The sequence below is a fragment of the Ranitomeya imitator genome, chromosome 1 (assembly GCF_032444005.1).
Source record: "Ranitomeya imitator isolate aRanImi1 chromosome 1, aRanImi1.pri, whole genome shotgun sequence".
NCBI lineage: Eukaryota > Metazoa > Chordata > Amphibia > Anura > Dendrobatidae > Ranitomeya > Ranitomeya imitator.
This window is the reverse complement of record NC_091282.1, coordinates 555,142,392-555,155,281: the sequence shown is the minus strand read 5'-3', so window position 1 is coordinate 555,155,281 and position 12,890 is coordinate 555,142,392. Positions and strand designations below refer to the sequence as shown.

The 12,890-nt window shown below is 39.7% G+C and overlaps 1 protein-coding gene across 3 annotated transcripts in view; it reads left to right on the top strand.

Annotated features, from left to right (window-relative positions):
• The window catches only part of CHERP (calcium homeostasis endoplasmic reticulum protein), a 78,076-nt gene that overhangs the window by 51,251 nt on the left and 13,935 nt on the right, over window positions 1-12,890 (top strand). For 2 of the 3 annotated variants that reach the window (XM_069767740.1, XM_069767742.1), the window contains 8 exons: window positions 1,920-2,071; window positions 4,213-4,324; window positions 5,957-6,046; window positions 6,124-6,376; window positions 8,931-9,136; window positions 9,502-9,934; window positions 11,980-12,218; window positions 12,356-12,489. In XM_069767740.1, coding sequence (XP_069623841.1) covers window positions 1,920-2,071; window positions 4,213-4,324; window positions 5,957-6,046; window positions 6,124-6,376; window positions 8,931-9,136; window positions 9,502-9,934; window positions 11,980-12,218; window positions 12,356-12,489 — 1,619 coding nt within the window. The remainder of the gene's footprint in view (window positions 1-1,919; window positions 2,072-4,212; window positions 4,325-5,956; window positions 6,047-6,123; window positions 6,377-8,930; window positions 9,137-9,501; window positions 9,935-11,979; window positions 12,219-12,355; window positions 12,490-12,890) is intronic. The other variant, XM_069767741.1, reaches the window with a different exon arrangement.

Genomic DNA, 12,890 nt, shown 5'->3' with positions numbered 1-12,890 from the left:
CATCAAGGACTCGTTGACTGACACATTTTGCTCTTGGGTATATGAATTTAGAAATAAATGTTGTAGGAGGGAAATTATGGGTCTCAATTTGTTTAGGTGATCGGAAGGCCCCAACATTTTTATTTTTTTTAATTTCAGGGAGATTTGTGGGAATCCAGGAATGGGAATGAAAGGCAGTTGGTTCTTGGGAAATGTGTTGTCTGCATATAAATTGGTTTGGTGGGCAATCAATTGTGGGACTTCTGGGGTAATGTAAATTTGGAAAAAATCAAAGGCGGTAAAATAGGTGACATCTAATTTTATTCCAGTGGCTGCTAAAAAAGGGGGAATCTGAGGAGAAAATGAACTGACGTGATACCACAGCAATGTGGGGGGACTGTGGTACTTGGTCCTGCCTCTGAAGCTTCAGCAGTGATGGCCGACTCCACTATCATCGGGCTGTGGGATCACGTAGAGGAAGAGTCTTTGTCACTCACCGAAAATTACTCTGCTTCAGATGCCGATTCAGTTTCACTGCCAGAGCAAAGCAGACTGTATGCTTGTTCCGCACTGAATGTTCTGTGGGCCATTGCTTTACTTTATACGCCTCCCTAACAAAAAAAAAAGTAAACCTAATGTAACACTACTAGCCTTAAACCTAATCTAACACTAGTATTTTTATTTGTTGTTGTTTTTTTTTTTTTGCGTAAGCAAAACTGAAAAGAATTAAAAGAATTTAAAAAAAAAAGGTAATCTGACAAGAGGGGGATGACATAGAATGGGGGGGGGGTAAACAATTCTGTTTAGGGGATTTACAGACGACCCTGAGGTAGACATTTTTGTGACTTTTTCTTCACTGTCATGGCAGCACTGTAGTGTATCTCTCTTCTCTCCCAGAATAGCTACAATAAGAGGGGCACAGCCCAAGTGCTGCCATATTTACTAATATTGGGGGCTTTTGATCACTGTGATGGGGTCTCTCAGAGTAATCAAAAGCCATCAGCCAATAAGAAAAATCCCAGCGGTTGCTGGGTGCAGCGAGGCAGATCTTGGCTGGCGCACTCTGCATGCGCCTGCCATTTTCTTTCGGCAGAAGGAGGGTGATCACAAATCCGATACCTAATGTGCCGTGGTGGTCTTGGGGACTCAATTTCTCTCTTCTCTGATATGTTAGATCATATCAAAGAAGAGAAAAATTTAATTTTAAATCTGATTTGTATATAAAATTCAGTGAATATCTTTGATCATGTGACAAGGGACCATGAAAACTGGCCATGATCATGTTCTCCAGGGTCTCTGCTACACCCCGTAGAGGGGCATGACCAGCCTGATGAAGTCGCTGACCACCTTATCCCAAACCAATCGTCAGTTGGCTAACAGGTCTTTGACAGGCCTCTCACGTGGGAAAGACCTTCTAATGAACTGGAGAAAGTCGGGGAGAAGCTGCCCAGGGACTGCGGTAGACTAGTTAGGTCTCTTCCTAGCTGACCTTCTCTGACCAGCTTTTTCAAAATATGTTTACTCTGAAATGCTGCAACATTTCTGAATAAAACATACCTGGCTGCACTCATGCTGTGAGGCTCTGATTCATTCTGCTTCTGAGTCTAATGATGAGTTTCTTTGAATATGGATTGGCTGGTGCAGCTCACTCCTGTTGTATGCATGATCAACAGTTGTCGTACATGTGACTTTTTGTAATGAACTGGTGTATGATGCCTGCCAATTATGGTATGGTCCCAACAGGCATGCGCAGAGCAAATCTTAACAGCACTGCTTGTTTCCCAATGTGGAAGTGAGCAGTACTGGAGGACCCCTTTAAGTATGCTTAGGGTTTTTGTTATTTTTTTTAACTGCGTGAGCAAAATTTAAATGGACATAAATTTGCCTGATGTAATGAAAAGGAAATTGGATAATAAGTCACGGAAATTTCTATTCTTTAGGCTGGCAAAAATTGGATGTTCAGCAACGCAAAATCCCCTCAGCACTGTGAGCTCATGGCTGGTCACCTTCGCAATCGTATCACGGCTGAATGTGCACATTTTGAATTGCGCTTGCACCTCATATATCTGACTAATGACGTGCTACATCATTGGTAAGTAATGTTGATGACAGAAAAGCAGATCGCAGTTGTCAAAGTCTATGTATATGTATATACAGTTAAGTCCATATATATTTGGACAGAAACATTTTTCTAATTTTGGTTATAGACATTACCACAATGAATTTTAAGCAAAACAATTGCAGTTGAAGTTCAGACTTTCAGCTTTCATTTGAGGGTATCCACATTAAAATTGGATGAAGGGTTTAAGAGTTTCAGCTCCTTAACATGTGCCACCCTGTTTTTAAAGGGACCAAAAGTAATTGGACAGATTAAATAATTTCAAATAAAATGTTCATTTTTAGTACTTGCTTGAAAACCCATTGTTGGCAATGACTGCCTGAAGTCTTGAACTCATGGACATCACCAGACGCTGTGTTTCCTCCTTTTTGATGCTCTGCCAGGCCTTCACTGCAGTGGTTTTCAGTTGCTGTTTGTTTGTGGGCCTTTCTGTCTGAAGTTTAGTCTTTAACAAGTGAAATGCATGCACAATTGGGTTGAGATCAGGTGACTGACTTGGTCATTCAAGAATATTCCACTTCTTTGCTTTAATAAACTCCTGGGTTGCTTTGACTTTATGTTTTGGGTCATTGTCCATCTGTAGTATGAAACGACGACCGATCAGTTTTGCTGCATTTGGCTGGATCTGAGCACACAGTATGTCCTGAATACCTCAGAATTCATTCGGCTGCTTCTGTCCTGTGTCACATCATCAATAAATACTAGTGACCCAGTGCCACTGGCAGCCATGCATGCACAAGCCATCACACTGCCTCCGCCATGTTTTACAGATGATGTGGTATGCTTTGGATCATGAGCTGTACCACGCCTTCGCCATACTTTTCCCTTTCCATCATTCTGGTAGAGGTTGATCTTGGTTTCATCTGTCCAAAGAATGTTCTTCCAGAACTGTGCTGGATTTTTTAGATTTTTTTTTTTTAGCAAAGTCCAGTCTAGCCTTTTTATTCTTGATGCTTATGAGTGGCTTGCACCGTGCAGTGAACCCTCTGGATTTACTTTCATGCAGTCTTCTCTTTATGGTAGATTTGGATATTGATACACCTACCTCCTGGAGAGTGTTGCTCACTTGGTTGGCTGTTGTGAAGGGGTTTCTCTTCACTATGGAGATCATTCTGCGATCATCCACCACTGTTGTCTTCCGTGGGTGCCCAGGTCTTTTTGCATTGATGAGTTCACCAGTGCTTGCTTTCTTTCTCAGGATGTATAAAACTGTACATTTTGCCACTTCTAATATTGTAGCAATTTCTCGGATGAGTTTTTTCTGTTTTTGCAACTTAAGGATGGCTTGTTTCACCTGCATGGAGAGCTCCTTTGACCGCATGTTTACTTTACAGCAAAACCTTCCAAATGCAAGCACCAATCCTCCAATCAACTCCAGGCCTCTTATCTGCTTAATTGAGAATGAAATAATGAAGGGATTGCCCACACCTGTCCATGAAATAGCCTTGTAGTCAATTGTCCAATTACTTTTGGTCCCTTTAAAACCAGGGTGGCACATGTTAAGGAGCTGAAACTCCTAAACCCTTCATCCAGTTTTAATGTGGATACCCTCAAATGAAAGCTGAAAGTCTGAACTTCAACTGCATCTGAATTGTTTTCATTAAAATTCATTGTGGTAATGTCTATAACCAAAATTAGAAAAATGTTGTCTCTGTCCAAATATATATAGACCTAACTGTATGTAGAGACAAAAAATTGGAATCCTCACTCCAAAAATTATATAAAGAATAAAGTGGGCTTTATTAGGTCCACGCGGCATTGCGACGTTTCGGCTCTCAATGAATATGTATATATTTTTATTTCAATAATCAGTCCTTGATTGTTCTTGGGTTGTCTGGTTGTCCTGCTCGGCGGCACCAGTTACAGTAGATGTTGGCAACATATGCTAAAAGTTTACTTTAAGCAGTTCAATACAATTTACCAGTTTCTGACCACACACTTTTCTTTTTTTTTTTAAATTGATTTATTTTTTCATCACCATAAAGTCATATGAAGATATGAAATCATGTTGACCAATTTTTCTTTAGGTATATTTGGGAAAAGCATTCTAAATTTTGCATAAGCTTGTAACAGATGTGGATTTGTCCTAAGAATATTTTTTGTTTGTCCCTTAGTCAGAGGAAGCAAGCACGGGATCTTCTAGCTGCCCTTCAAAAAGTAGTTGTCCCAATTTACTGTACCAGTTTTTTGGCCGTGGAAGAGGACAAGCAGCAGAAGATTGCACGTGTAAGTACTGTAGGAAGCTTTTCTGAGATATGACAAACTTATTTCCATGATAGGCAGGCGTCACAGGGGTATTGGAGGAAATAAAAAGTCTAAGTGCAGGTGTATGATAATATCTGCTGTGAATGGTTTTGATTATTGCACTCACCCTTTGGATGTCTTGTATATTCACTCAAAAGAACCATGTGATGGATCCAATCTTGGTAATCCTCCGGTCTGCAGCACAATGACCAGCCTTGATGCAAGGTTTGCTGGTGAATGCAGTATTGGTCAGTCCAATAACGCACAGATATAGCACAGCACAGATATTTGAAAGATACAATGTGCCTGGTAATACCATACAAGTAATGCTATACAAATAAATCTGTACTATAAAAGAAATAGTGCACCTTCCATGGACCAGGATAGACTAATGAGAGTGAACACAAGTGGCCCAAATCAAGAAGGGCTAAAAAATCTCATACTACCTGGACCTGGAGAGAGTCCTGCCTAAGTACAGAATAGTACTATAGGTGAGAGGAACAAAAAGGAGGCAGAGGAGGCATGCGTGTCGCCAGAAAGACTGGCTTCTTCAGGGGCAAAAGGGACTCTGTCAGCACAGAATGACTATACAAACCAAGTACAAGTGCTCTGTGATCCTTGCTGGGCCAATCGTTTAAATACATGTTCCCACCTGCTCATTTTCCCTGCATCTCTGCCTTTTCTGGCTCTATGAAGCTAGAGCTGTCAATCTAATAAGGCAGGGGGTGGAGAATCTCATATATTGGTAATGTTAAATAGAAAATATGAACACTGTTTAAGAAATGCACAAAACATAAGATATATATATATATATATATATATATATATATATATATATATATATATATATATATATATATATATATATATATATATATATATATATTTTTTTTTGTCCTGCGTCCTGAACTACTAGAGGTGATCATGCAGATAAGACAGTTGTGCCTGTGCAAACACCAGACTCAAAGTTAACTATATCAGAACGCCGGCACCCAGGAATAACTGTTGCCATCAGTGAAACCTCTTAGGAGGTTTGCAACATATGGTGTTTGCCGATGGGTTGTCATGGCATCTGGCAGCCTACTGCCGTTGGTACACTTATGCAGCCCAACGGAGACTGGTAATTATGCCATAGACTACAATTCTGCAGTATTTTGCTTTTGAAGCAATCATATAATTGCGCGCGTGTGTGTGTTTTGCCATATATGCTCTCATTTTTGGGTTGATTAAACTTTTAAAGCTTTTTTTGTGAGACAAGCTATAGTTTTTTATTTATAATTTACGGTTCATACAATTTTCTGATCTTTTTCAATTTTTCCTGTTTTTTAGTAAGTTATATAGTAAGATGAATGGTGTAAGTCAAAACTACAACTCTGCCCATGAAAAAAAAAACCTCATACAGCTATGTTGATGAAAAAAATTGAAAAAGTTATGTCTCTTAGAAGGTGACAGTGAGAAAAAAATGTAAAAATCTTAAAAAATGCCTGCATCTCCAACTGTTAATAATTCTAAAAATTACTGGAAATACGGGAAAAAAAATATGCATTATTCAGGCGGTAAGCAATAGTGCATCAAGCAAAAATGGACTTAAAAATGTTCCTTTTCCTTCTGTAGTTACTTCAGTTGTGGGAGAAGAATGGCTACTTTGATGAGGCTACTATCCAGCAGCTGCAGAGTCCTGCCCTTGGATTGGGACAGCACCAGGTAATGTCTATCATCATAGTCTGTGGTTTGAGAAATCAGAAACTTATTGAATAAACCTGAATCGTGTTTTCCTTTAGGCTGCTTTACTGAGCGAATGCTCCAGTGCAGTGCAGCCAGTCCTTGTGGCGTTCCAGCAGCAAATTCAGAACTTAAAGACACAACATGAGGAATTTGTAGCTGGTTTAAAACAGCAACAGCAACAACAGCAACAACAACAACAACAGCAGCAGCAGCAGCAGCAGCAGCAAATTCAGATACCAGTATTGGAGCCTATTCCCGAACCACCAGCTCCTGCCCCAGCACCTGCTCCAGCTCAGGTACCCCCACCAGGTAATAGTTGTTACTTATCTGCCACTCAGCATGTATAAGTGCTTCTCACTAAATTAGAATATCATCAAAAAGTTAAATTATTTCAGTTCTTCAATACAAAAAGTGTAACTCGTATATTATATAGAGTCATTACCAACAGAGTGATCTATTTCAAGTGTTTTTCTGTTAATGTTTATGACTATGGCTTACAACCAATGAAATCCCAAAAGCCATTATCTCTATGTTCAGTAAATGCATTCAATACTTGGTCGGGGCTCTTTTGCATCAATTACTGCATCAATGCGACGTGGCATGGAAGCGAACAGCCTGTGGCACTGCTGAGGTGTTATGGAAGGTTGCTTTGATGGCAGCCTTCAACTCGTCTGCATTGTTGGGTATGGTGTCTCATCTTCCATAGATTCTCTACGGGGTTAAAGTCAGGTGAGTTTGCTGGCCAATCAAGCACAGCCATACTGTTGTTTTTAACCCTCCGTCAGGGGCAATATGTTTCATAACGAGGTTAGGGGCATTGCGCCTGTCCGGCACAGGCCAGAAAATTGGCTATATTTTTCCTTTTTTAAAAATTTCAATGCTCTAAAAGTGATCAGTTACCTTAATAGGAATGTAATAAATGAGAATACACATAATCAGGTGTAAAAAAAAAAAAAAAATCTTTAATAACCAGAAAAGTAATATGTTTCTATGTCTTGAGCATCCTCCTCACTCTCTCCATCTTGATCTGTATCAGACACATCTAGACATTCTTCCACATCATCTTCTGAATCAATGTCACTTTCTTCCCCTAAATCTTCTAGCTGTAAGGGGTCTGTCTCATCATCAAGCAGTATATTTTGCATTTGCTCAACATGCAACAGTCAAATATTCTCCTCGCCATTTCATAAGAAAAGCAGACGCAAGAGAGAGAATGTGTTAGGGCGCAATGTGCCTGAGAAGCACACTCTTATTTCTAACAAAACCTTCTATGACAAATCCACAAATTTAGCACTAGCTATTCATAAAACAAGCTAGAAAAACAATTGGGATGAATAAAAACAGCAAATTCTAATCGTCAAAGGTGTGACGCATTCAGGGGCAATGAGCCTGAGAAGCCAAAACACTGATATCTGATCTCCTGCAGCTCTGCAGCACAAGAGGCTTCTCAGGTTTCACACAGCCTTTAGGCTATGTGCACACGTTCAGGATTTCTCGCAGAAAATTCCTGAGAAAAACCTGAAATTTTCTGCAAGAAATCTGCATGCGTTTTTGCCGCGTTTTGGTGCGTTTTTGATGCGTTTTTTTCCAGACATTTCCCAATGCATTTTGTAGTGGGAAATCCGCAAAAAAACCGCAAAATTAATGAACATGCTGCGTTTTTACCGCATGTGCACAAAACATGCGGAATTCATTCTAAATGATGGGATGCTTATTGTATGCGTTTTTTGCGGTTTTATAGCGTTATCGCGAAAAAACGCAAAAAAAAACAGCAACGTGTGCACACAGCCTTAAAGTTATAAAGGTACTGGGAGGATGGTGTTTCCCAGACAAACCACTGAAAATAGAGAAATAAAACTAAGTGAGCTGCGCCTGTCAGATCAGTTGCCCCTGACGGAGGGTTAAACCAGATATTGGTACTTTTGGCAGTGTGGACAGGTGCCAAGTCCTGCTGAAAAATGAAATTTCCATCTCCAAAAAGCTTGTCGGCCGAGGGAAGCATGAAGTGCTCTAAAATTTCCCGGTATAGACGGCTGCGCTGACTTTGGTGTTGACAAAACATAGAGGACCTACACCAGCAGATGACATGGCTCCCCAAACCATCACTGATTGTGGAAACTTCACACTAGACCTCAAGCAGCTTGGATTGTGGCCTCTCCACTCTTCCTCCAGACTCTGGGACCTTGATTTCCAAATGAAATGCAAAATTTACTTTCATCTGAAAACAACACCTTGGACCACTGAGCAACAGTCCAGTTCTTTTTCTCCTTGGCCCATGTAAGACGCTTATGGCGTCGTCTATAGGTAATGAGTGGCTTGACACAAGGAATGAGACACTTGTAGCCCATGTCCTGGATACGTCTGTGTGTGGTGGCTCTTGAAGCAATGACTCCAGCAGCAGTCCACTCTTTGTGAATCTCCCCAAAATTTTTGAATGGCCTTTTCTTAAGAATCCTTTCAAGGCTGCGGTTATCCCAGTTGCTTGTGCAATCTGTCAAGTCAGCAGTCTTCCCCATGATTGTAGAGCCTACTGAAACAGACTAAGGGACCTTTTTTAAACACTTAGAAAGCCTTTGCACGTGTTTTTGTTAATTATTCTAATTTACTGTGATAATGACTATTTGGTTTTTATTGGCTATAAGCCATAATCATCAGCATTACCAGAAATAAACACTTGAAATGGATCACTCTGTGTGTAATTACTCTGTATAATATAGGAGTTTCACTTTTTGCATTGAAGAACTGAAATAAACTTTTTGATATTCTAATTTAGTGAGAAACACTTATATGTTCATTTAAACTTATATGTTGCCGTTATTTCAAACACTGTTTTATCGTGTTCATATTGTCTTTTACCTCATAGAGGATGTGAAACCTACACTTCCAATCCCACCGGCTGTGGAATTTGAGCCACCACCTCCTCCTCCTCCTCCTCCTCCTCCTCCTGGGAGCGTGCCAGATCCTGGAAATACAGGAAACAGAGGTCCAGCACCCCACGAAAGCATGCCGCCTAATAAACCTCCCTGGTTCGACCAGCCACAACCTATGGCACCATGGGGCCAGCAACAGGTATTAGATGTCTATAAAATAAGATTTGCAAAAAATTATGGAACTAATAGTGTTAAACATAAATTCCATCTTAACACATTGTAGGGCAACCTCCGCAGACTGCATATAAGTAGAATTATACTCCTTCTAATGCGCAATATAGGAAGTGATTTTTATTTATTTTAGAATTTTTTAATATTACATGTGATGACTATTTTAATGTAAGTTATTCGTATTGTGAGAGCCACAGAATGAATGAATGTGTTTTACTTTTTTATATTGGTTACCAACACATTTAAGGTGTGTATGTGTGGGATTTTGAGCACATTTCAGCTTTATGTAAAATGACTATCTTTAAATTCTTGTCATTTTAACTTTATCTATAGCCCTGTGATCAGCCCCCTTTTCCTCATCATCAGGGCCCCCCTCATTGCCCTCCATGGAATAATAGCCACGAAGGTATGTGGAGTGACAGAGACCCTAACTGGAACAATGAACCTGAACCAGCATGGAACAATCAGCGAGAACCTCCATGGAATAACCAATTTGATGCTCCTTGGAGTAACCAACATGAGCAACCACCGTGGGGTGGTGGGGCTCAAAGAGACCCACATTTTCGCATGCAGCATCCTCCACATTTTCGGGGGCCATTTCCGCCTCATCAACAGCACCCTCCACAGTTCAATCAGCCACCCCATCCTCATAATTTCAACAGATTTCCACCACGTTTTATGCAGGATGATTTTCCTCCACGCCATCCTTTTGAGAGACCACCCTTCCCTCATCGTTTTGATTATCCTCAAGGAGACTTTCCTGCAGGTAGTACTGTTTGTAGTTCATCCTATTAGTTTCCTCTTCTCTATTGAATATTAGACTTAACAAAATTAGATGCTTTGTAAATTGTTTCCTAATGATGGGAAAATAGGGACGTTAAACAGTTTTCACTGATTATCGTGCACGTATTTATGATATTGCCACTATTTTAAATCAACTTTGTAGTTTTGCAGAAAATATTGCAAAAATTCTACCTGGTTTAATTGAGAAATCTTTATTACAGGAGATCTATCACGAGAGTTGACAATACAAACTGTATCCATTATTAAATATATCATGGACCTGATGATGCTGATGTATTTTATTTACTATTAAATTCAAAGCAAGATTGGCTTTATAATCCTTTCTATAAAGTTTACCCAATCTTTGCCCACCTATCCTATTTTTTACTTCCTCAGCATCGTCAATATTTTATAGCCAGTCTGATATTTTCACAGTAAATACATGTCTTATCCAGTCTAAGAATTTAGTATATGAAGTTTGTATTTATATTGTAAAACTGGCTGACAGATCAGCTTTCTACTACTCCATAAAATAAATGGCACATTGCACACAATTCAAGATCCTGATTTGGAATCAACTTGCATGTTAGAATTGCTTATATATTGACAATATGCTATAATATTGTAAGTTTATATTTAACCCTTTCCGACCTGAGATGTATAAGTACGTCTAAGGTCGCCTCCCCGTTTGCTGCGGGCTCCGGTGATGAGTCTACAACTTTTTCTGGCACATGTCGGCTGATTTCATTAGCTGACATGTGCCTCTAACAGCTGCAAGTGGAATCATGATCCACCCACAGCTCTTAAGATGTTAAATGCCGCTGTCAATTTCTGATTGCGCCGGAAGCCCGCCACAAGCCCCCACCCATCGGCGCTCGTGTCATATGATCGGGAGTCGCTGATGGGTTGGCATGACAACCCGGGGTCTGCGAGACCCCTGTGGTTGTCATTGCCGGAGAGCTATGAGTGCTGCCCATCGGTCGGTGCTCATAACAAGTGATCATGTTAGCTACACACAGCAGGGCTGAAGCCTTGCTGTGTGTAGCACAGTCGATCGGACTATCGCAGCTTCTAGTCTCCCATGAAGACTATTAAAACAAGTGAAAAAAAAATGTTTTAAAAAAATATAAAAGTTTAAATCCCCCTATCCCCCAATCGCCCGATTCAAAATAAGTGTTATCGCCATGTTAAGAATCGCCCGATCTATCAATATATAAAAAGAATTAATACAATCTGTAAATGGCATAACGAGAAAAAAAATCAAAACACCAGAATTACCTTTTCTTGTGTTTTTTTTTTTTTTGGTTAGGGCTACATTGCATTAAAATGCAATAACGGGCAATCAAAAGATTGTATCTACACCAAAATATTCCAGATGGAAACATCTGCTCGGCATGCAAAAAATAAGTCCTTGCCCAGTCCCAGGTCCCGAAAAAAGGGGATGCTATGGGTCTCAGAAAATGGAGACCCTTTTTTTGGGAAACTTTGGATTTTTTTTTTCACCACTTAACTAAAACCAAACCTAGACATGTTTGTCGTCTATGAACTCGAAATGACCTGGAGAATCATAGTGGCAGGTCAGTTTTAGCATTTAGTGAACATGGTATATATAAAAAAAACAATTGTGGGATTACAGTTTATTTCTGCAATTTTACCGCACTTTGAATTTTTTTTCCCATTTTTCAGTCCCCTATATGGCAAAATCAATGGTGTCGTTCAAAAGTACAACTCGTTCCGCAAAAAACAAGCCCTCATGGCAATATTGACAGAAAAATAAAAAAAACTTATGTCTCTTATTACTATTGCTTTAAATTCTTCTAAGTTTTCCATAATTAGTAAAAAAAAAAAAAAAAGTCTTACAATAAAATAACTTGTATTTACATGACAAGATTTATTAAGAGTTAAATGTTGAGGCAATGAAGAGGTTCTTTACTTGTATCTTTCCCCACGACTATGCATGGAAATGAATGACAGTTTTCATTTTATTTCAATATAATCAATCACTTAACTTGATCTCAACTACTTTAGAAATGGGACCTCCACACCATCACCAAGGCCACAGGATGCCACACCCAGGCATGAACGAACATCCTCCATGGGGAGGTCCCCAACACCAAGATTTTGGCCCTCCTCCACATGGGTTTAATGGGCAGCCACCTCACATACGTAGACAAGGACCTCCACATGTTAATCATGATGACCCAAGTCTTGTTCCAAATGTTCCTTATTTTGATCTGCCTGCAGGCCTTATGGCTCCATTGGTTAAGGTAATTAACTCCTGTCTGTACAGCAGATTGTTAATCTGACATCATACAATATATATATACATCGTATATATGAAGCATTTTTTTTTTAGTAAAATCTTCTTGATCTTTCTACCCTTTTTTATATTGCTTCTTTGCAGTTGGAAGATCATGAGTACAAACCTCTTGACCCCAAGGATATCCGTCTCCCTCCTCCAATGCCTCCAAGTGAAAGACTTTTGGCTGCTGTTGAGGCTTTTTACAGCCCTCCATCACATGATAGACCTCGGAACAGGTTAGTTTTACTTCTATGGTATACCTAATACCTTGGTGATGTTTTAGTCATAAGGAGGTCTCACATATTCAACGTACCCAGGATGTTTGGGGTTTTTTTTGCACTCAAGGTAATCAATAATGCAAATGAATGTATGGGTGCATGTCTGTTGGTCACAGATAAGCATGTTTAACATAAAATATAATTAGTCAAATGTCGTATTTCCACAATATATGCAGAAGGGGGTAATTTTCTCCACAGCCTTTCAAGCATTTATAAGTAGCTCCTACAAAGATGCATGGCCGTGTGTAGGAATGAGCCAATCCATAACATAAGTGGTCTGGTGCTGAAAATGCAGGCAAAACCATTAAGGCACAATAATTGGTTGCAATAGTCACAAGCAAATTGAATGCATATCATGA